The 22,709-nt window shown below is 42.8% G+C and overlaps 1 protein-coding gene across 6 annotated transcripts in view; it reads left to right on the forward strand.

The window, feature by feature from the left end:
- The window catches only part of PRUNE2 (prune homolog 2 with BCH domain), a 255,324-nt gene that overhangs the window by 202,389 nt on the left and 30,226 nt on the right, over window positions 1-22,709 (forward strand). For all 6 annotated transcript variants that reach the window (XM_059141929.1, XM_059141931.1, XM_059141930.1 and 3 more), the window contains exons 10-11: window positions 14,789-14,868; window positions 16,816-17,016. In XM_059141929.1, coding sequence (XP_058997912.1) covers window positions 14,789-14,868; window positions 16,816-17,016 — 281 coding nt within the window. The remainder of the gene's footprint in view (window positions 1-14,788; window positions 14,869-16,815; window positions 17,017-22,709) is intronic.

Below are 22,709 nucleotides of genomic sequence, written 5' to 3' on the forward strand. Positions count from 1 at the left end.
GTTTTTTGCCGGTCTCTTTTTTTGGTTTGTTTTGTTTTTTACATTTCGTATGTGAGTGAACTCATAGATACTTGTCTTTGTCTCACCTTCACACCCCTGGCTCCGTCCATGTCGTTGCAAGATATCATTCTTTTTTATGAGTGAGTAATACTTCATTTGTATATATGAAGGTCCCAGTTTTCAAAAGGTCAGAGCCAGGACTCAAAGGCAGGCTGTCTGCCTCAGCTGCTAGTGAGGAGGAATAACTGTGGCCATGTTTGCTAGGCTTTTGGTAGATGCTGTCCCAGATGTGTGGAGCGGCCTGCTTCTCACGCTGGGTTGGGTCTCAGAGCTGTGCTGCTGAAATTTTGTTTTGCGTGAACATATTGAGAGAGAGAGGGTTAAAAAGAAGAGGAAGAGAAAGTTCCTTAGTTTACCTTTGTGAGGTACACAAAATCAAGCAGATTTATTTTCTGTAGGACAGCTCAGAATCTATGACAGGTTCACGTGCCTTATAAAGTCTCAAGAGGAGGGTATAATATATGGGTTTCCCAAACTTCCCTGGCACAAGGCCCTTTTCCATAGATTGTGGAATCTCTCCTATGGGCACAGGCTTCGGGAAACAGTGGCTTAAAAAGATGGCAAGAAGTGGCCCCTCAGTGTCTCTTTGGCCACTGGGCCTATTTGGAATGCTCAGGTCCCGCTCCTTCCCGTGTATCCGTTTAAGCTTGTGTCCCTATCGGCCACGGGCCTGAGCTCGTGGGAAACTGATTGCAAGAGCGGATTCCAGAAATCTGCCTGTATCTTGCACAGCCTGCTTCCTGGGGTCACTGGGGTCTGAGAGGTGACTCCCTTGTCATTCACAGCCAGTGACTGGGTGGGAATGAAAAGATAAAGGAACTTTGTGTTGGAGGAAAACAAGGAAACATTGAACCATCAGGAAGGAAATCCAGAAAATGAAAATAGGTTAGTGGTACGAAAGGCACAGAACAGTGAAGTACCCATCAGGTTATTGATTCAACAAGGGCTCCCGGGTGCAGGCTGCCTGGTAGGGCTCCCGCCCCCTGGGTTTTTATGGGGAGCACAGTACCAACTGACGCTTTAGGATCTGACGGCCCATCTAGAAGGAAATGACTCTGTTTTCTGCCTCAGTGTCTTCATTTGAGAACCAGAAACAACAGTGACTTAGAGAGTTGCTACCCCAAATCAGTGTTAATGTCAAAAGCATAAAGACTTGGGCGCCTGGGTGGCTCAGGTCGTGATCCCAGGGTTCTGGGATCGAGTCCCGCATTGCGCTCCCTGCTCAGAGGGCTGTCTGCTTCTCCCTCTACCCTTCCCCCCTGCTCGTGATCACACTCTCAAATAAGTAAATCTTTTTAAAAAAGAGAGAGAGAAAAAAAAAATCTAAAAAACAAACAAAAAACCCCGAAAAACTAGAAAACAAAACCTCCACAAAAGTATAAAGACTTGTGAAGGCAGAGAGATGCAATGTGGAATCAAGTTTTTTTCTTTTTCGTTAAGGAAAAGAACATAAAGGAAATAGGGAAATTTTCAGATAGAAGTAGAAATTTCAATAAATAGAAAATTAATAGAAATTTAAATAAATAGAAAATTTCAGATAGAAATTTTCAATGAGGAAAAAAAATTATTTTTTAAGGAAACAAAATGCAAGACTAAAACGCAAAAAAGCAACAACACTAGGGAAACAGAGCAGCAGTCAAAGGAGCCAAAGTGAAAAGACAAGGGCAGAGGTCAGATACAGACTATAAAACAAGGGTAGAATTAAATAAATGAGAACGGACCTACAGCAAAAGATGACTCAGCAGGTCCCATAAAAGGTGGGCGGCGTGTCTGTGTCTTAGCTATTTTCATATCCCCGCTGCTTGCACAGACCAGACCTTTGGAAGTACTTGTGAGGATAAACGAATATGAGAGACATGCGACCAGAGGGGGCGGTGGCAGCCCCATCCCAGGAGGCTGCTGGGAGGCTGGTGTTCTCCGCCTTTCTTCCGTGATGCTGACGGTTCGTGTTTTCGTTTATGCCTGCTGCCTCCTACACTTTATTTTGGAAAACATTAAGATCCTGGTAACATGGCAGTGGGATGTGACAGCAGAACAGTGCTACTGATAAACAGCTCAATTACTCCTTACTGAGCACTTAATTTTTCTAATGTTAACTTGACTTTGCCCAAGAGAAGATTTCTTACAGCATCTAATTATATTTAAATTACCTCTTTATTTTAAAATGTGGCACGTGCTTGTGTTTTAAAAACTGAAACAGCACAGAAGAGCTCCTTTCTCCCCATACCTACTCCATATGGGTAGCTGCAATTAATAGTATATTTCTGTTCCTTTAGGTATTATCTATCCCCCAAAATATGTATAAATGTTTATAACTTTATACGAATGCTGTCATTTCTAAACATACCATGTTGTGAGTTGATTTATTTATTAAATATATTTATTTATGAAATATATCTGAGGTGCCATTCCATGTCAGTAAGTTAGAAATTTTTTTATATTGATATACCATGATGAATTTCATGCTATATTCAATTATTCATCTATTAATGGGCATTTAGATTATTCCTCATATTATTTTAAAAAAATAAATTACTTAAGTAGAAATTTCCTTTAGTCAGTGAATGGACAACTTGGATCCAAAGCTTAGGGCACAGTGGTGCACAGTACTCCATTTCCCAAAGAAAGAGATGGTAGGGTGCTCTCAGCAGTTGGATTGGATGCTTCCCCCAAGGCCTCTTAAAAATTGACCCACTTTTGCCAAGGTCAACCATCACCCCAGCCCATATGAGTGGAAGATTGGGGAGGAGAAGTGTGAGGGAATTTTCAAAAGTCATTGTTGGTTAGGAATGGTGGGGGGAGTCCCTTTCTGCCTCTCCAAAGCCAAGTGAGAGCTGCTGCAGGAGAATCGGGTAGAGATTGAGAAAACCTTCCACAAGGGAGACCATCTTCTTACTCCCAGTCAGAGGTCTACATAGGCAGTGGACTTCTCTGTGTGCCCTGACGAAGGTGGCAGAGAGTGACCTACACTGTCATGGCAGGGTGGGGTAGGGTGAGCTTGGTGGGCAGGGTGGGCTTGAGTCATTCAGTAGCACCCCACCTGTTACGGGCTTAATTGTTACCCATTCCCGCCCCAGATTCCTATATTGAAGTCCTAATCCCTAGTATTTGGAGATGGGGGTCTTTAAAGAGGTAATTAAATTGAAGTGAGGTCATTAAGAATGGGACACTAATCTGATATGGTCTATGTCCTTATAAGAAGAGATTAGGGGTGCATGGGTGGCTTAGTCGGTTAAGCACCCAGCTCTTGATTTCAGCTCAGGTCATGATCTCAGTGTTGTGGGAGTGAGCCTCGGGGCGGGCTCAGCACAGAGTCCGCTTGTCCTTCTTCTTCTGCCCCTCCCCCCTACACCTTCTCTCTCTCGTTCTCACTCTCTTAAATTAATTAAAATCTTAAAAAAAGAAGGGGAGGAGGAGATAAGGACACAGACACACATAAAGGTGAAGACCATGTAAAGACACAGGGAGAAAATAGCCATCTCCAAGCCAAGGAGAGAGCCCTCAGGAGAAACCAACTTGGCTGACCCCTTGCTCTTGGACTTCTAGTTTCCAGAATTGGGAGAAATCTGCTGTGTTCTTTGTGATGGCGACCTCCACAGCGTATTAATATGCCACTCAAGGTGAAAAGTCCCCAGCCAAAGGCAGCGCCAGGAGCTGAGGACGGAATGAAGAAAATGAAGTCAAGCCAGGTCTCTGGTACCAAAGGAGAAGGCAGGGGGAGAGCCCATGGACCCTCAGGGAAGCAGAGGCTGGGGCTTTAGAGAGAACCGAGCTGCCTCCCAACCTGGCTGGGGAGAGGCGTGGCAGTAGAAGTGCAGCCCAGGCGCTCCCAGCGCCCACTGCATGATCCCACCCACCCCACCCCTTCTCTGGACCTAAGACATCTGAGGAAGATGAGGAGGGGGGGGAGGGGAGAGGGAAGAGCCTCCCTATCCTGAGTTCCCTGACATTAGCTTTGGAGAAAGATTTTAAGATGAGAAATGAGCAGCTCTAAACTGAATTGGATTTTAATAACTGAAAGTGACAAGATAACATAAAGTGGGGAAGGGAGATGAAAACAGTACAGTTGGGCCAGCAGTAATTAGGGAGAATTTCAACTAGCTCGTGTTTATATCACCATCAAATTCATACTACTCAAAAAACCACATTTTTTATTACAATAAACATCTTTTTACATATGTCATGGTGTACATCTGTGAATATTCTGCTCTGTGTATTCCTGCCATTGGAATAGCTGGTTGAAAGCTATCTGCATTTATCATTTATTTATCATTTTGATAAATAAAGCCCCAAACTACCTCAGTTTATACTCTTTATACTCACACATAATTTTGTGCCACTTGCACAAAACATTAAAACTTCACAATTTTATATATATATATGTGTGGGGTTTTTTTCCCTCCAACTTTGAGAAATGAAATTTTACTCAAGTTGTTTTCACAGAGCTCAGCAAATTGTCGCCTCCAGGTCCAGTCCAGTCGGGCCGCCTATTTTGGTCCCTGAAGTTTTATTGGAACACAGCCACACCCCTTCATTTACATATTCCTTATGGCTGCCCACCACACCCCCCAGACCTCCTATCCCCTCCCCCTGCTCCCTCCTCCGCCCCATGCTCTGACAGAGTTGAGTAGTTGCCACAGAGACCGTATGGTCTGCAAAACCTAACACTTTTAGTGTCTGGCCCTTTAGAGAAAATCTCTGCTGAGCCCAGCTCTGGAGAAGTCAGACTTCACTCCTCTACTACACCCTGTGGATCAGCAAATATGATTACTTGAGCAGCAGTTGGAAGAGTATCTCTGTAGGCTCGCATCCGTATTCTCTGTGCCAGAGTCTACATGCTCCTGAACGTCTGAAGGGAAGGAAATAAAACTAAGTCAGTGCCCCCAGTGCATTGCTCTGTGGCTGGAGAGGAAGCCTTGTGAGCCTGTTTCCTTGGATGGGGGTAGGGCAGGAGGCGCCCGCAGCCTCCTCTCCACAGAGGATGAATTCCAGATGGAGCTGAGCTGGTGAGGTGGGGGGTGGGCAGGGTCGGAGGGGCTGGTGCCCAGGATGCCATTATTTGGCCATCTGCTGAAGCCATTGGCCTGCACACCCAAGACTGGCTTCAATTCGGAAGACCCACAGTTGTCCACTTCTCCCCACCTTCTATAAGAACCTGGTCCTCCTAATGTCAGGGAGGAGCTTCATGTTGCTGACGTGGAGGACACAGGAGGCCACCAGCTGAGCTCCTCCTGCTCGTGTTAGAGCAGTTACTTCTTTGTCATATCATTTGTGTAAGAGACAGTATCATTCCAAAATTCTGTATGGAAGAAAGCTGAACTTGTTAACAAAAGTGATTTGTCAGTAGAGCATTTTGATCATCAAGTTCCAATATGAGACACTGAGAAGCACTTTCCAGAAGAGTGGGCATCTTCATGTCTAAATAAGGCGTTTATTCAATAGTTAGCTTTTCTGCTTTATAACCTAACCCAACTTTGTGGGTTGGGGGTGAGATCGGAGACCGAGATGTCCAAGCCAAGTAGTTGAAGACAAGCAAGATTAGCAGAGCCAAGCAGGGAGTGGGCAAGAGGAGAGGAGGCTCTCGCTTGGCATGGGGGAGGGAGGGGCAGAGCAGGAAGACCTCATGACCCTTTCCTTCAGGCAGTGGGGATCCCTGCAGGGATTTAAACAAGAGGGTTAGATTGAGAAGGAGATTCAGTAAATGCTTTGGAGGGTGTGGGGAGTAAAAATCAGAAGAAGAAAAAGGGAAACAGGTTCCTGCAAGGAAGGAACAGACATGAGCATTTATGCATTCGCATAAGTGGCATTGGTGAGAATGGACAGGAGATGTGAGGCAAATCTACAGGATGGGCTGGTCAACCGGATGGGAGGGGAAATGGTTTAAAAAGAAGGGCAAGTAAGAATGAAGGCTAGTTTGGAGGTTTGGGTGCTCAGGTAATAGAGACATTCACTGGGATGGTGCTGTGTATTAAAATATCTCAAACTTTAGCAATATAAAACAACAAACATTATTCTCTCACAGTTTGTCAGTCAGAAATCCAAGAGTGATCAGCTAGGTGGTTCTGATTAGGGTCTCTTAGGAAGCAGCTTTCAAGACACCGGCTAGGGCTGCTGTCATTCGAAGGCTTGATGGGGGCCGGAGGAGCTTTTTCCAAGGTGAGTCACTCACGTGGCTGTGGGCAGGCTTCCTCCGTTCCTTCCTGGATTTGTCCTGGAAGCCTCAGTTCCCCGCCACCTGGAGCTCTCCATAGGGGTGCCTGAGTGTCCTTACCACATGGCAGCTGACCTGTCCCAGTGGGTGACCCAAGAAAGCAAAGAGGAAGTCACACTGCTTTTTAGGACCCTACTCTTACAAGTCACGCACTGTCACTTCCACTTTATTCTGTTCTTTAGAAGCGGTTGCTAAACTCAACCCAAACTGAAGGGAAGGGGAACTGGGCTCCAACTTTTGCAAGGAGTGTCAAAGAATTTCTGGACATTTTTAAAAACCACCACAGAGAATGTAGGATGTACGGGGTCTGTGTGGAGGAGATGCTGAACACAGTTGAAATGGTATTACAGCCTCCTTCTCTTCCTGCTTAGTGTTCTCAAACTTCAGCGTCCGTAAGATTTATTGTAAATGATTTTATACACAAAGGATTTTAACCACATATATTACAATTTAGGGAACACCTCAAGAACTTATTCAAGGGTCATTTGCACTACGAGTAATCTTTGCTACCTGCAGAGTTTCAGAATCTGACCCTGGGTAAGGAGACTGCTTTGTGTCCCGCTCCTCTGAGAAGCTGAGAACAGATGGCATGGTGTGTGGGTTTCTGCAAAATCCCTAGAGAGGTCAGTCTTTGGGTGAATGCCCAGTGCTTCTCTGCCTTACTTTGTCATCTACTTTCCCTGCCATCACCCCTTTCCTATCTGCCCTGACTGGCTGGCTTCTGGGGGCCACAGCACTTATCTGTTCTAGGTCAAGGAAGCCTAGGTTATTGTTGCCCAGAGCCTCATTTTATGGGCTCAAACCCATTTCCTGTGGACCTAAGTGCCCATCCTTTTCTTGGGATCAGCTTGATTAAGCAGAGCATGAAGCCCCAGGGTGGCCTCTGGCTTGCTTCCCGTTTGAGTAATTTGGTAAGTGCCGAGGGTTCACAGAGTGGCAAATACTCTTACCCTAAATTGTGCAGCCTCCTTTATCAGACAAGAATCCTGAAATGGCAGTCCTCCAACTGTTGGGCTTTCAAGGGCTAATTTATGCACTTCACAAGGGAAGGCAGGCACCTCATGAAAAGTTTTGTTTGGTTTTTCTTTCTTCTTTTTATCGCCATTTCTAGAAAGCAACTTTATCAATCCAGTAGATCTTATGTGACTAGAAGGAAGCCAGGAGAATTTTAGGAACTCTAACATAAAGGAACTTTCTCTATATATAATCATTTTTCCTGAATATATCTGATATTTCTCCAAAGAACAATCAGTGAACACCTTAACCTGCTACCCTACCTCTTCAGAGCCACGTTTCTTAGCAGTCCATCTTGTAAGAATGATTATTCTCCAATAGGTTTGCTGCCTACTGCTAGGCATATATATGCTTGTTGGGAAACATTACTGTTTAGAAATGCTAGAGACATGTGTACCAGAGTCTTGGTTTGCTGCTCGTTTCATTTTGAAAAGCCCCTGGTGTCGGGCATGGCTAATCCTACAACACAAATTAAATCCTTCTAGATTCAGAAATACTGGAAGGATGTGAAATGTAGCCTGTACTTAACTTCTCTGTATATGGTCTAAGAAGGTGCATTTCATTTTGTCCAAGAGTTGTATGTCTGTGGTTCTCCACTAGGGGGTGTCTTGCCTGCCATGGTACTGAATGCTAACTTTTAGGAAGAAGCGCCAAGTACCAGAAACACAAAATCAGCAAATGCACGTGGCACCCATGTTCACATTGGAGAATCCATTTCTGTCACTGTTCCCCAACTTGGTGGTGTTCATGATCATGAGAGGTGGTACACAGATTTAATACAAACAGCACAGAATCCCATAAGAGCATGGTTATTTTTCCAGCTTCCTTGGGTTGAGTTGAACTCAGCTAATTCAGTCCACTTTATTTTCTAAGATCTGAATTCAAAGCTGTTTATTTTCCTCTAGGATTTTCTTTAGCTGCCTTCACAAATTTCAATTCATAGAGCTTTGTGGTCACCTGCTTACAAATGTGTTTCTCAGTTTCCAAATCATCTTTTCATGATTGGTTTCTAGATGTATGTGCCTGAGGGCAGAGATTATGGTACGTGTGATACTGACTTCCGATGTTTTATGAGACATTCTTTATAGTCAGTTTCTATAAGTTTGAAAAATATGGTGTATTTTTATTGAGTGAAGTCCATTAGATCAAGCTATCCTATTACATTGTTCAGATGTATATCTTTATGCATCTTTTCAGATTGATTTATAAATTCTTGAGAAGTATATATAGATTTTCCCTCATGAAATCAATTTTTCCTTGTAATTTATATTCAACTTTTATTTTATTTTGGGACTATGTTGTTGAAAGCATGTAGGCTCCAGATGATTACATCTTCTGAAGAGTTATTTGGGGTTTTTGGTTTTTGTTTTTGTTTTGTTTTGTTTAAAGATTTATTTATTTGACAGAGAGAGACACAGGGAAAGGAGGAACACAAGCAGGGGAAGTGGAAGAGAGAGAAGCAGGCTTCCTGCTGAGCAGGGAGCCTGATGCAGGGCTCCATCCCAGGACCCTGGATCATGACCTGAGCCAAAGGCAGATGCTTAACGACTGAGCCACCCAGGCGCCCCTGAAGAGTAATTCGTTATATCACAAAATAATAACTTTCTTCAGGTTTAAGAATGCTTTTCTGCCTAAAAATCTATCTCTTTTGATTTTAATATTGTGATCCTTGGCTTCCTGCGGTTTGTATTTTTCTGACTTTTTTTTATGTCACTTTATTGTCAGCACTTATACATTATTGTTAGATGTTCCTTTTAAAAGCAACATGGCTGCTCTGGGTAAGTGACATTACCCGCTATGACAGACAGCCCCAGATCTCAGTGCTTTCACAGCAAAGGTTTTAAAGTTATTCTTGAGTCATTAGAATCTCTTTCATACTGTTCCTTTTCTGGGAGGGGGGTACTTGTATTGCTAATTCTTCTGTCTGCTGAATCTGATGGCAATCCCTCATGGTGCTTTTTTTCCCTAGTGTAATTTATGGTTTGGATTTTTGGTGTGTGTGTGTTTTTGTTGTTGTTGTTATTTTTTGTTTTGGTTTTTTGGTGTGAGCTCATCTTTCTGAGGATTTTTTCTTTCTCCTAAGTGAATCTCCAGGGAATCCCAGATTGTAAAAGTAACACTACCAAGAGACTTCACATTTGATTCTTCTGGAACCCTAGAGCTTTAGGCCTTCAGTGGTTCTAGATGAATTTTAATTTGAATCTCTTGACTTGGGTTCCCTATATCATTCAGGTGATATCAGTTGAAACAGGCTTGGCATACAAGTAATGTCTCTAATTCTCCTCATAGGTTCCTCTTCATAGTCTGCCCAAGATTCCAGGCAGACTTGCTTTCCAAGGCCAGAGACCAGAGTTTCTTCTCATCCCCTTTTCATTAAGGGGGCAGTTCTTTAGTCCCTTTAAGTTCTTTAAGTTCCCGTAAGTTCTTTTAAGTCCTTTAAGTTCCTTAAAGTTCTTTAAGTTCCTTAAAATAAGTGCCTTATTTAGAAGTTCTGGTCTAGGTCTTTCTTCCAGTACCTGGAGGTCACTTCTTCTGGGGAGTTCTCAAACTGTGTCCAATCTAAAATTCTGTGAGCTACTTTTTCACCAGATTTCTGGAGTAACACTGTTTCTTGCACCTGGGGATTTCGTTTCATTTCTTTCAAGCTTGGGAATATCTTAATTACTTTTTGGGCTTATATAGCATTTTTTTGTATTTGTAATGATGCATGGCATTAGACTTTGCCAGACACTTTCTGATTATTTTATTTTATTTTTGCTTATTTATTTATTTATTTCAGCAAAGAGAGAACGTCTCAGAGTCAGAGCCCAGAAACTCAGCCCTTCCTTGAATTTAATAACATTGTTTTATTGTCATTATATTTAATTTATGTAACTATTCTAGGTGAGTGATTTTAAGTTTCTATATATACAAGTCACGCAAATGTTCCTTTCTCAATAAATTTACTTAACTAAATAAGTCAATTTAAAGAAAAACATTAAGTGAATTGAAGGTTCTAGATGGAAAAACCATAAAGATGATATATAAATACTCAAGCTTATAAAGCACTTGAAAGCATTTGATGTCTTTCCGAGCTTTTGTTCTCGTTTTTCAAAATGTTCTTTCGTGCTTTAGTAACCCAGACGAGATAGGTACCATCAGCATGAGCCTAGGTTGACAATAGAGGAAATGGGTTTCCCAAATTAGGGCAGAGTATGAGTCAGATAATCCCTTCAAAACCAGTAATAGAGGCCAGCTGTGCTGGTCAGAATGGGCGGGATTAGGATATGGTGACAGACTCAACATTTTAGGGGCAAACCACGATAAAAATTCTTCTCTTCTTACATATTCAATGAGCTTCAAGTAGGGCCCTCTGCTTCTCATAGCCACTTGGCTGCGGCCTGACAGAGCGCCAACTCAGCCATCTAGACGGGGAGCAGCCCACGGCACCCACACTCCTGCTCAGGCCTAATTCTTCCACCCTACACCTGCCACACCACACCTGCCACTTCCACTCTCGCTTCATCTGTCAAAGCAAATCACCCGACCACCCTGATTTCCAAGGAGGACAGGAAAGTACAATTCTACCCTGTACCCAGAAGGCCAAGAGCTAGAAATACTTGGTCAAGAGCAGGAAGGATTATAAAACCATTCTGCAAATAAACAGTTCCGAATCCATCCTCTAGATGGAGACATGGAGCTGAGCATCTTTTTGGGAGGTCAGCCCCAGAAGAGTCGGATTTGTGTTTTACAATTCCCTCAGCCTCTTTGGTAGCTCCGTTCTGTATACAGAAAACCCCAAATTAAATAGTGGCTATGGATGGATAAGGTAAAATATTTATCTTCACTCTGGACTGACTTGTTACGTAATAGATCCCGAGAGGCTTACATTATTGATCCTAAAACTCCATTTTGCTCAGTTGCCAACAACTCTGCTTGGCCATGTCATTTCTATAAATATTTACGGACCCAAGGCATGAATGTGGTTGAAGAAGTATTTACAATGAACATTGCGTTTCTTCCAGGTTTGCCTTCAGGCTATTTTGGTCCAGCTTTCCTTCTCTGTCCCTGTGGGTTTCCTAAAATGCCCCTATGGCCTGCTGTGATACCCACAGTTTGTGGGAGTCCCTCTTCTCTGCTTGCCCCTGACCACAACCTTCAGCTTCCCTTCCCCCATGCATGCCAACAGTGGCTTTCCAGCACCTTCTTAATAGGGTCTCAGCTCTGTGTTGCAAAAAAGGTGGTGAGAGAAAAAGGCTCTATTCACTAACGTCAGTGAGTTCAAGGGCACTTACAGGCTCTATGGAGATTTATGCCATACTGAAATTTTCTCTTACCTAGGCTAATACCCAACTTGTAGCTATCTTCGTTAATGTTTTGTCCAACCCTGACACATCCTTCAGTTAAATCCCTAATCCTGACACGATGTCTAAAATGAGGGAATGTACTACCTTAAACTTAGTCAATGCTTTGTAATTTATGGAGTACTCAAGTGTATTATATTCATTCTCCACAGTCACTGTGATATTAGATATTTATTGTCTCCATTTAAAATCACAAAGGGGGTTGGATAAGTTTCTCAGGGCTAATCGGTTTGTTAGTACTAACATAGAATTATAACCTACAACTATATCCTCATAGCTAGGATTCATTCAATTATTTCATGATGTTGCTCATAACTTACGAAGAGTAACAAAACCTACAATTTTTTTTTTTAATTGAAGTATAGTTGACACACAACATTGGGTTCAAGTGTACAACATAGTGATTCTGTGTTATGCCATGTTCACCACAAGTGTTGGGACCATCTGTCCCCATGCAGTGCTGTTACAATGCCACCTTATTCCCTATGCTGGGCCTTTCATCCCCATGACTTTTCTTTCCATACCTGGAAGGCTCCGTCTCCCACTCCCCTTTACCTATATTGCCCCTCCCCTGACTCTCTCCCCTCTGGCAACCACCACTTTGTTCTCTGTATTTATAGGTCTGTTTCTGTTTTGTTTGTTTGTTTCTTTCTTTCTTTTGTTTGTTTTTAAGATTTCGCGTGCAAGTGAAATCATACGGTATTTGTCTCTCACTGGCTGATTTCACTTAGCATAATACCCTCTATGTCCATCCATCTTGTCGCACAGAAAACCTACACAAATTTGAGACTGATGCTAGCTGTTTATTTTAAAGCTCTCATATTTATTTTTGAGCTAAGGCTAGCACCCTTATGTGCTCAATGAAGTAGGTACAGCTAAGATGGCTTTTTGTTTTTTAAGGTTGACTCTGAAGACTAGAGGAAATAATGTCCATGGACATTTAGGTAATTTCAAGCTCGGTAATTCAACTCAACACATATCAATTGGATATTGACCTCTGCCAGGTGCTGGAGACATAACAGTCGAGACAGACATGGTTCCTGTCCTCATGAAGCTTCAAGGCTGACACAGCAGGCAGTTAGACTAGATGGCAAAAAGAACTACAATAATAATGGATAACTTTGTTTCCTTTTAGTGTTATTTTTAGGCATCACACATTCTCCCTCTTTTATTGGTATGGAAACTGAGGCACAGGAAGATTAGATAACTTGTCATGTGACATGCGGTGAGTGATAGAACTAAGACTGGGTCCCAGCTGCTCTTAAATCAAGTCTGCTACCTTTTTTTTTTTTTTTTAAAGGATTTTATTTATTTATTTGACAGACAGAGATCACAGGTAGGCAGAGAGGCAGGCAGAGAGAGAAGAAGGGAAGCAGGCTCTCTGCTGAGCAGAGAGACCGATGCGGGGCTCGATCCCAGGACCCTGGGATCATGACCTGAGCTGAAGGTAGAGGCTTTAACCCACTGAGCCACCCAGGCGCCCCTCAAGTCTGCTACTTTATAGGTATTGAAGGCTGTATGTCAAGGAGAACAGACACAGTTTACGTCACATGACAAGGAATCATTGCAAGAAAATCTGAAAAACTGCAGCATCTTGGAAAACCATCCCTCTGGGTCCCAGGCCTTTCAAACCTGGGCCTAGCCCAGGTCTTCTCTTTGTTCACCACCACACCTCTATTGCTAGATAATTTGGTTTGCTGCCACCCAGGATGGTGTCTGTTGGACACCGCCAATCTTGTTCCTGCGCATACGGTTTTGTCTTTGATTTACACACCAAGCTCTTGCCCGCTGTCCTTCTCCAGGGGTGCAGGATTCATTTTAGAGAACACACAGGACAGAAGCCCCAGCAAGTGTATGATGAAAGATACTTCCTGAGGTTGTGTTTTTGAAGGACTCTTTGGGCTTGATGAGTAACCATGCGGCCATTCACTCTCAGGGAGCAGCACTGAGCAATGGGTGATAGTCACTAGTTGAACCTCCTTGTCCCATCTCCACAATAAAGAGGCTCATCTGTTTTGTTCCTCTATATGATCAGCACAGAGTAGGTATTCACTGCCTATTTGTCAAATAAATGAAGCATTACGTCTCACTAGAGACCAAGAATTTTTTTTTCATCATCGTGCTTTGCTGACACAAACAAGGGCTTCGACTCGGAGCCTGGAGATTGATTATCCAGATAAGCAAATTCCAGATTTGGTAGACCCACATTCAAGTGGAGGAAAGTGTTGACAATAAGGAGGAAAAGATTAAATCTAGAACACTAACGCAAAGGTTTATCATGCTTAAATTTAGATTAGTGCCTACATCACAAGGACTCACCCTAGAGGAGTGAAGTTACGTGGAGGACATCAAGAAGAAAAATCGGTTCTCATGATAAATGGGGATGTACTGACCAAGGAACAGGAGGTAAAAACAGATCCAGGGGCATTCACCGTGATCAGTGGTCAGCTTCCCATGAGAACAGATACGTTTGTCACAATTTTCTCCAATATTTTCTTGTTCCCCTCCGCTAGGCTTACCAGTCCTGGGCTCAATACTGTTTAGAAAGAAGAGATGGTATCTCATGACCAGAACTGTCTTCACTGACATATAATTCACACCAAGCCTCTAAATATTCTAAAAGGATAGGAGATAACATCAGTTGGTGCCTTATTATGAATGTTGGGCACTTTACATTTATTGCTTAATTTTTCAGCAACTCAATGTGGTAGATGGTGTATCTCTGTTTTACTGATAAAGAGAGACCAGCAGAGTCTGCTTTCCTCTGCTGACAACAATTTAATGTGGTCAAACTGACACAGAGGAAGAGTTATATACGAAGTCAGCTCTGTCTTTACTCCAAAGCACATGTGTTGCCTCTTTTGTTGAAAAAGTATTATTCGATGCCCACCGTAAGTATATTTTATTTGTTAATTGCTTTTCCTGTTTCTGATTCTTCCCTTGGTGTGTGCTTACTTGTGTGAGTTAGTAGGAGAAATGGCTTGCTGTGTATACAGGTACCCAATGGTTCTTCTTCACAATAACTTCAGTACACATACTTGGGTTTATTTCAAGCAAATTGAAAGGTTATCCTGGAAACTCTGATTTGCCTTTTCAGAGAAAATTCAATCCCACACGAATTTTTACACACTCTGCTTTGCTTTTTGTTTTTGTTTTTCAGACTGCCCACAGAGGATGTAGGCATGGACATCCCCTTTGAGGAGGGAATGCCGAGCCCCAGTGCTACAGACATGAGGCCTGGTGAGAGGAACATTTGTTCATTTCCTTCAGCACTTGTCTATATCCAGGCCTTGTCATTATTCAGTGAGAAAACCATTTCCTATGCATCTGACTTGTGATGTCAGTGATAAAAGTGAAGAAAAAAAAAATATGTGTGAGGAGGGTGTTAGGCTGGATTTGGTTAATCTCTGAGTTGATTCAAACACTGATGCTCGCTAGTGTGGGCTGCCTTTGACCTCCTGGGCCACGGCTGTAACAACCAGTGTATGATAAGTGGCTGTCCTCTATCAGGATACCACATTCTAACTAACACCGAAGTGCCCTCTTGGGGGCACTTATACTTCAGTGTGAGAATGTGTAAAATGAAAAACGTGATGTCAAGAAGGCTCGGTATCCTGATTATTCAAAGAAACAAACAAAAACCCTACCTGCCACGGGTTTCCAGCTCAAGGCACATATAAGAAGAATTTTAAATTTCCAGTTTCACCTTACCCTCCCTTAGTACTAACGTCTCTCCTGAGCACTATACCAGCTTCAGGATCATGCCAAGACCCTGAACCCTGATGCTATCAGCCAAGCCTAGAATGGAGGAGGAAAAAGCGAGTCAATTATTTATTTATTTTTCGGTCCAAGTATTTTAAAGTGCATTTTTCAAGATATCAGTCATGTGACCTAATTATTTTTAAGTGTTCTCTGGTTAAATAAGCCTGTAGCCACTTTATATCCGCACTCCTCTTCAAGTTTCATAATGCACTTGTGAATGATACAGGTATGAAGGCTACAATTATCCTGTATGGTAGTGGTTCACTACATGTGGCTATTTAATTGAAATTTAAAATAAACTTTTAAAGTTCAGTTTTTCAGTTGCACGAGCTTCCTTTCAAGGGCTCAAAAGCATATAGAACAGTTCTGTCATCACAAAAAACTTCTGGACAGCACTGCTCTGAGAATTCCTATCATTTAGAAACCCAATGTTTTTCAAACTTACTGGTCAATAGAAACTTTTTAAAGTAGAATACATAAAAGCATTACATGGAACACAGTTTGGGTGATGTTCTATGCAGAAAAAAAATTTTATTGACAAAGAAACAGAATCACTTTCCTCAGGACGAGACTAGAAATACAGTTCCAGAACTGAGGGGTATACCAGATGGCCTTTCAGAAATTTTGTGGTAGTGAATCCTAAAATTTCTATTTTTAGACTAAATTTCTACCATTGTTGATTTGGGGTTGATTTGGTTTAAAATGACTTCTCCAGCTCTACTTCCATTAAGTGAAAGTCACAGTAGGGGGAGGATGCATATTGTACTGAGGGGGTGGGAGCCACTTCCGTGAGCCTTACCATATGAAGACTGTCACTTATGATACAGGAACCAATGTCAAGAAATATTAGCCTAAAAGGTAGTGACTTCTTGAGCAAATAATGTAATTTGGGAAGATACTTCAGTTTTATTTAAAAAGAAAAAAAAAAAACAAAAAACGATAGAATGCCAGTCAAAGAAAGTTCACTACAGATCATACACAGAGTTGTTAGGAATTACAGAGAAGTATTTTGAGAGTGCCCATGAGCATAATAGATCAGTTTCTTATCCTACATTCCATAGGAGTGAAGTCTACAAGAACCGTGTATGCTTAGCTGTTTTTCTTACGCATCATAAAAATTCAATCCATTGTTCGATCAGTGTCAAGTTCTCAAACCTGAACAGGGCAGGTCTGAAAACTGGTTTTCTGCTCCTTTAGCAACGGCTCCCACTTTTTATTTCTATGTGGCCAGGGCTGGTGTGGTTGTGATGAGCCAGTCCTGAGGCCTGCTGGTCAAGAAGGGGTCCAAATTCCATGTCAGGTTTTTAGCAGGTGTGCCTTTGCTGTAGGACCTTAAAAATGTTTTTCACTGGGGCTCTCACACCCACTGTTGGCAGCCGCGTATGTGGTCTAGTACTTGATGTTCCTATTTTTTTTCTTCTTTAGAACCTCCTAATTCTCTGGATCTTAACGACGCTCATCCTCGGAGAATCAAACTCACAGCTCCAAATATCAATCTTTCTCTGGATCAAAGTGAAGGCTCTATTCTCTCTGATGATAACCTGGACAGTCCAGATGAAATCGATATCAACGTGGATGAACTCGATACCCCTGACGAAGCAGATTCTTTTGAGTACACGGGGCATGGTAAGTGGCCCAGTGATCAAGGCCAAAGTTATGTGAAAAGTGAAAGATTATCTAAGGGGCCCTGGGAACAAACCTCCCATTTTGTTGCTGGTGGCTCCTTCCTGTGATTTCTGGGAGCTTTTGTTTGTATCTCAGGTCATAGGTGGCTGTGTTAGGCCGTATGGAGTATAACAGAACAGGTGTGGTTCACAGAGCCACATAGCCTCTGATCTTCTGTTAAATGCTTATTTTTGGCAAGCCTTGTGCTAGGCCCGGGGGCTGTGGGAAAACTATTCTATGCTGTATTTGTAAGAAAATTGGGAATGGGTTTGCAGAGAAAGAGAACTGAATCTGGAAGATAAAATCTGGAGCAGAGAAATTAGAGCTTAATATTTCTCTATACAAGCTCCCCCTGTCTGGAATGTTCTTCCTTGAAGGTCATTCATGGCTGGCTCCTTCTCTTTGTTCAGTTCTTAATCAGACGTCACCCTCTCAAGACCTTCCTTGACCTCCATCACCAAAAGAGTGCCTCACCTCCCAACCTGGTCGCTTTCTACCTCAGTCACTATAATACGTCCACTTATTTTATTTTCCATGTGTCAGTAATGGAAATCCTATCATTTAAGTATTTGGTTTATGTTCATTATCTTTTCCTTCCCACTAGAACATCTGCGTTGTGAGCACAGGGCCTTTATTATGCTCGTTGCTCTATCTCCAGCAAAATAGGAAGGAATGTGGGATGGCCTGGGAGTGAAGAACAAAAAGGAAGAAAATTAAGCGTTGCTGGGTCAAACACTGACATTCCTGACAGAAATACCAGCCTCATTTTCGTTCTTTCTCTTGCTCCGTACCATGAGTTAAGAAATTATATCCAAATACAGAGTATTTGCTTTATAAAATGGCATTCCATGGTTTCTGTTTTGCAGGGTGGTATCTCTGACTTTGTAATATTTTAATTTCAAAGCCAGAGTATCCTGGACACAGCCCTTGCTTTTTATATGTTAGGAAAATCATTACGGTCAAAACACAAATGCCACAATGAAATGATGCCCTAGCACAGAGTGTCGTTCCTGGGAGAACATAATTAGGAAATTCATCAGATTCGCTCATTAATTCAACCAATGATCATTGAGCCCCTGGGACCACCACCATGACCAGCACGGATTCAGACCCTGCCTTTACAGGGGACAAGCCTTAATTTCCTCAAGTCAAAAGAACTGGAAATGGCTGAGCTACCTGTGCGACAGTTTCTTCTGTTTAAGGAGAGATTTGATATTGCGCGGAGGCTGTGTTCTCGAATTTCTGCAGTCATCCGGATATTTGACCCTGTAAGCCGAAGCCCACAAAGAGAAGGTGAAAGGTCTTGAGTTTGTTTTCTTTCTTCCCATGCCCAGACTCTTCCCCAGCTACTCCATCCACACCGGTGGCCCCCAGCTGCCCCAGCCCTTGAGCTGCTAGTACCTTCCCGCAAGAAAGAGTCCAGCCTTGCCTCCCATGCACCAGAAGACAGCTGTGGGTTGAGCTGGCCCCTCCCCCCACCCCCTGCACTTCCCTTTTGCCCTAGAGAGAACCGTGTCACACCACATCTGAACCTTTTATGTTTATAAATAGCAAAACTGCCAAGCAAAGTGGCAGTGGCTGAAGGGACCAGTAATTAAAGCTGCCACTGGCTGACAGAGTTCCTTTTATTTCGTCGACAGAGTTTTGTCGAAAGAACCAGTTTCACAACCACAACCCTCCATTTAAGTCTTAAATTCAAAGGATAGAATTTTAACGGAAGTGACATGGTAAAGCCCACCTTGATCTTCACATGTAAGATGTGTCCTCAGACGCTGTTTTAAACCAACAGAAACATTAAGCATGGAAAACACAGAGGGCCTTTGAGTAGCTTTATTTTATAAACAGGCAGCGAGAGATGACAGACTCTAGAAGAGAAGTGAGTACATTTTAGTCCCACGGAATGAAATCAGGGCTTGAAAGCTGCATGTTTGCAGGTTTCTCCTGGGAGCGTTTGAAACCAAGTGTATACGTTTTAAACAACATTGGAGTTTGGGAGGCACAGTGTTTCAAAATGTTTGCTCAGTGATTTCTTTAGTAAACCCTTTCAGAGTGCCTACTATGCACTAGGATTTGTACTAGGTGCTTCATAAATATTAAGTAATTTTTTTAAAGATTTTATTGATTTGACAGAGAGATCACTAGTAGGCAGGGAGAGAGAGAGGAGGAAGCAAGTTCCCCCACTGAGCAGAGAGCCCTATGCGGGGCCCGATCCCAGGACACCGAGACCATGACTTGAGCCGAAGGCAGAGGTTTTAACCCACTGAGCCATCGAGGTGCCCCAATATTAAGTATTTTAATCATCAGTGCGGTGCATGCCCTTTTATCCAGCCACTTTTGTGACTTCAAGGCTCTTACTTTACCAGGCACTTGAAGAACTTTCATACCATTTGCCTGTTTCATTCTGTAGCTGATGACCAAGCATTTCTGGCAGATTATTTGCCCACAGTGTGGCTTCGCTTATGAAATGATTTTGAATCTCACTCTCAAAAGACATTAAATCGGTCTCCACTTCCAGGCAATTTTCTTTAATAGTCGTGTCCAAATAGTTGGAAAATATCAAAGTACCAATATAATTAAAACTTGACTTCCTCTGGTACTAAAGTGCCAAAGATACCAAAAATATGTAGATACTGAAGGATTTAGGAAGTCAGTCTCAAATTAAGGGAGATCAGAGCCTTTTTATTTAAAAAAATGTTTTATTTAATACTAATCCTAGAAACTTAAAATTATCCAAAGGTGAGAAAAATGATGACCTATTTCTGTTTTCCAAACCCACCTCAGTTATTTTTTACTGTAACTCAGATCTCAGCAAAAGCATTTCATAGGGGAAATGGAAAAATGATAAAGAATTCTAGCCTGAATATTTCTGATAAGGATGTTGTAAGAAACACTCATGTGCTTTTATATTTTTTTCTTCCTAGGCTCCTAAGTGATGGTTAATGACCTCATTTAAATTACCTTTTCTTTTTTTCCTTTTTTTTTTTTTTAAGATTTATTTCCTTATTTGAGAGAGAGCGTGTGTGAGAGCATGTGTGGGAGGCAGGGGGCAGCAGAGGGAGTTGGGGAGAGAGAAAATCTTAAGCAGGCTCCACGCTCCGCACCAGGCCCAGCTCAGGGCTCCATCTCATGACCCCGAGATCATAACCTCCGCCAAAGTCAAGAGTTGGAGGCTTTACTGACTGAGCCACCCAGGTACCCCTAAGCTACCTTTCCTAGAACCCTTAATAACACACAGTTTACAGGGCGAATAAGATGTTCCACCATTTTTTCCCAGACAATCAGGCAGTCATTTCATTTAACTTCCCCACCTACCATGTTCCACCGCCCTCACAGCCAGCAGGTAATCTGCTTATAAAATCGATTCTGTGTTTTAAATATGGATAAACCAGCCCTAACTAAAATAAGCATCATCTTATTTTGTTTTACCCACAAGCAATCTTAGGCCATAGGGTGTGGTCTGCAAGAAACGTTCTTCTTTGTACTGGTAAATGCTGGGTTTTATCATCAAATTAACTGCCTTCCTGCTCTTTGTCACTAAAACAACTTTAAGAACTCCTTCACTGCATACAGGAGCCTTTCCTCTAATAAGATCAAGTTCAGACAATGTCTGTAAAGAGTGTTACATTATCGGTGTCCACTCACAGTATGGAGAGCTGGTCACCTTTCCAAGACACGGGCCCCTGCTGGAGGCTCCAGTGGACCCCACCGCCAGGGAGCCCATACTGCACACCGACGATGGATTCCCCACTGTGGTGGTCGGTACACCACAGCACTTGCGGGAGCTTGTGTACTAAATCATCCCGAGAGACAAAGGAACACGTTCGAGTCGCCTCTTCCCCAGGGCTTAATTGACTTCAACAGTCACCAGGGAGAAAAGCTTGTTATTAAGGAAAGAAGACAAAGAAAATCAAGCATTTCTCAATGAAGAGGGCATCAGACCAAAAGTTAAATTTGGAGGCCCTGAGGATAAATTAAATGAGTCCTGACATTTTCTAAAAGAGAAAATGATGGCCATGGGGATGGGGTGATTTAGAGTAAAGCAGAAGAATTATGTCTAAAATATGCAGAAAAAGGGGGCACCTGCGTGGCTCAGTCAGTTAAGCATCTGCCTTCGGTCGGTTCATGTTCCCAGGGTCCTGGGGTCAAGCCCCAAGTCGGGCTCCAGGGAGCCTGCTTCTCTCTCTCCCTCTACCCCTCCCCATGCTCGAGCTCTCTAGCTCTCTGGTGCTCTCTCTCAAATAAATAAATAAAATCTTTTTTTTTTTTTTTTTTAAAGCAGGATAGGGGCACCTGGGTGACTCAGTGGGTTAAGCCTCTGCCTTTGGCTCAGGTCATGATCTCAGGGTCCTGGGATCGAGCCCCACATGGGGCTCTCTGCTCAGCAGAGAGCCTGCTTCCCCCTCTCTCTCCGCCTGCCTCTCTGCCTACTTGTGATCTCTATCAAATAAAATAAAAAACAAAAAATAAAAAACAAGATAGGGACATCTGAGTGGCTCAGCTGGTTGAACATCCTACTGTTGATCTCAGCTCAGGTCTTGATCTCAGGGTCATGAGTTCGAACCCCACACTGGTTTCTGTGCTGGGTTTGGAGCTTTTTAAAAACAAACAAAAAACATGCAGAATATATAGACTAATCATACTTTGTGGGGGTGAGCTTGTGTGCATGTACACAATAAAAAGAACACACAGCAAACAGTAATGAGTGAGAGTGGCACTGGAAATCTTTGCAGTTTTGATGGACAATGTCTGCATTGTTTGAACTTTTAGTAACATTTTATTTTCATAACCAGAAAAAAAAGAATACAACATATAAGGTTTTTTTTTTAAAATAAGGTCACCCCCCACAGATCACCTGTGTTAAGCTGGAGCAGGCTGGAAAGTCCCACATGAGATCAAGAGGGGCCGGCGTGTGGTAAGGAAGGGAAAGCATGTATGCGCAGGAACACTGAAGACGAGCCCACATCACAGCCCCGAGTTCTGAGGGCACAGAGACCAGATGGAAAACAGGGTCCCGGGAAGGGAGAGAAGATAAGCATCCAGGGGCCCTCAGCCAAGAGGAAGGGAGAAGCAGGAGGGATTCCAGACTGGGAGTCCAGGGCAGATGGACGGATTTGCACCAGTGACGTAGAGTTGGTCTGAAGCCAAAAGTTGCTGCTTTCTGTCCTTAGTAAGATGAGGAGCCCTGGTGGGAACGCAGAGGGAGGCATCCTCTGTAGGTGGTAGTAGCTGTTAGTGTTGGCAGAAAGGCTAGGATTGCTTCCCAACTGAATTTCAGTTTGCTGTTCTAAGTCACAGGTAATTAGACACGTTTGAATGTGTCTTGAGGAGTCTTCCAGAACATAATGGCTTTGTTGTGGTCCTTTTACCAGTTACCTATATTTTCAGCAACTTGCCCAAGCTTTCCTTTATTTACCATCACCTCAATTTTCACTGAGTGCTCTGAGCAGGTTTCCAGGCTAAGTATGGAGTTGGTTGGTGGAGGTGAGTAATAAAAGTGGTTCTGGCACTTTCTTGGCCCAAGCAATTCCCAGCCTGATGGTAAAATGAAGAGAATGAGGCAGTCACACATTTAGGGTATAGTGCGAGCAAACTAACTCAAAGTCGGTTTTTGCATAGGCATGTCTACTATAATACCTATAATACCTACTGGGATA

The sequence above is a fragment of the Mustela lutreola genome, chromosome 12, assembly GCF_030435805.1.
Source record: "Mustela lutreola isolate mMusLut2 chromosome 12, mMusLut2.pri, whole genome shotgun sequence".
Taxonomy (NCBI): domain Eukaryota; kingdom Metazoa; phylum Chordata; class Mammalia; order Carnivora; family Mustelidae; genus Mustela; species Mustela lutreola.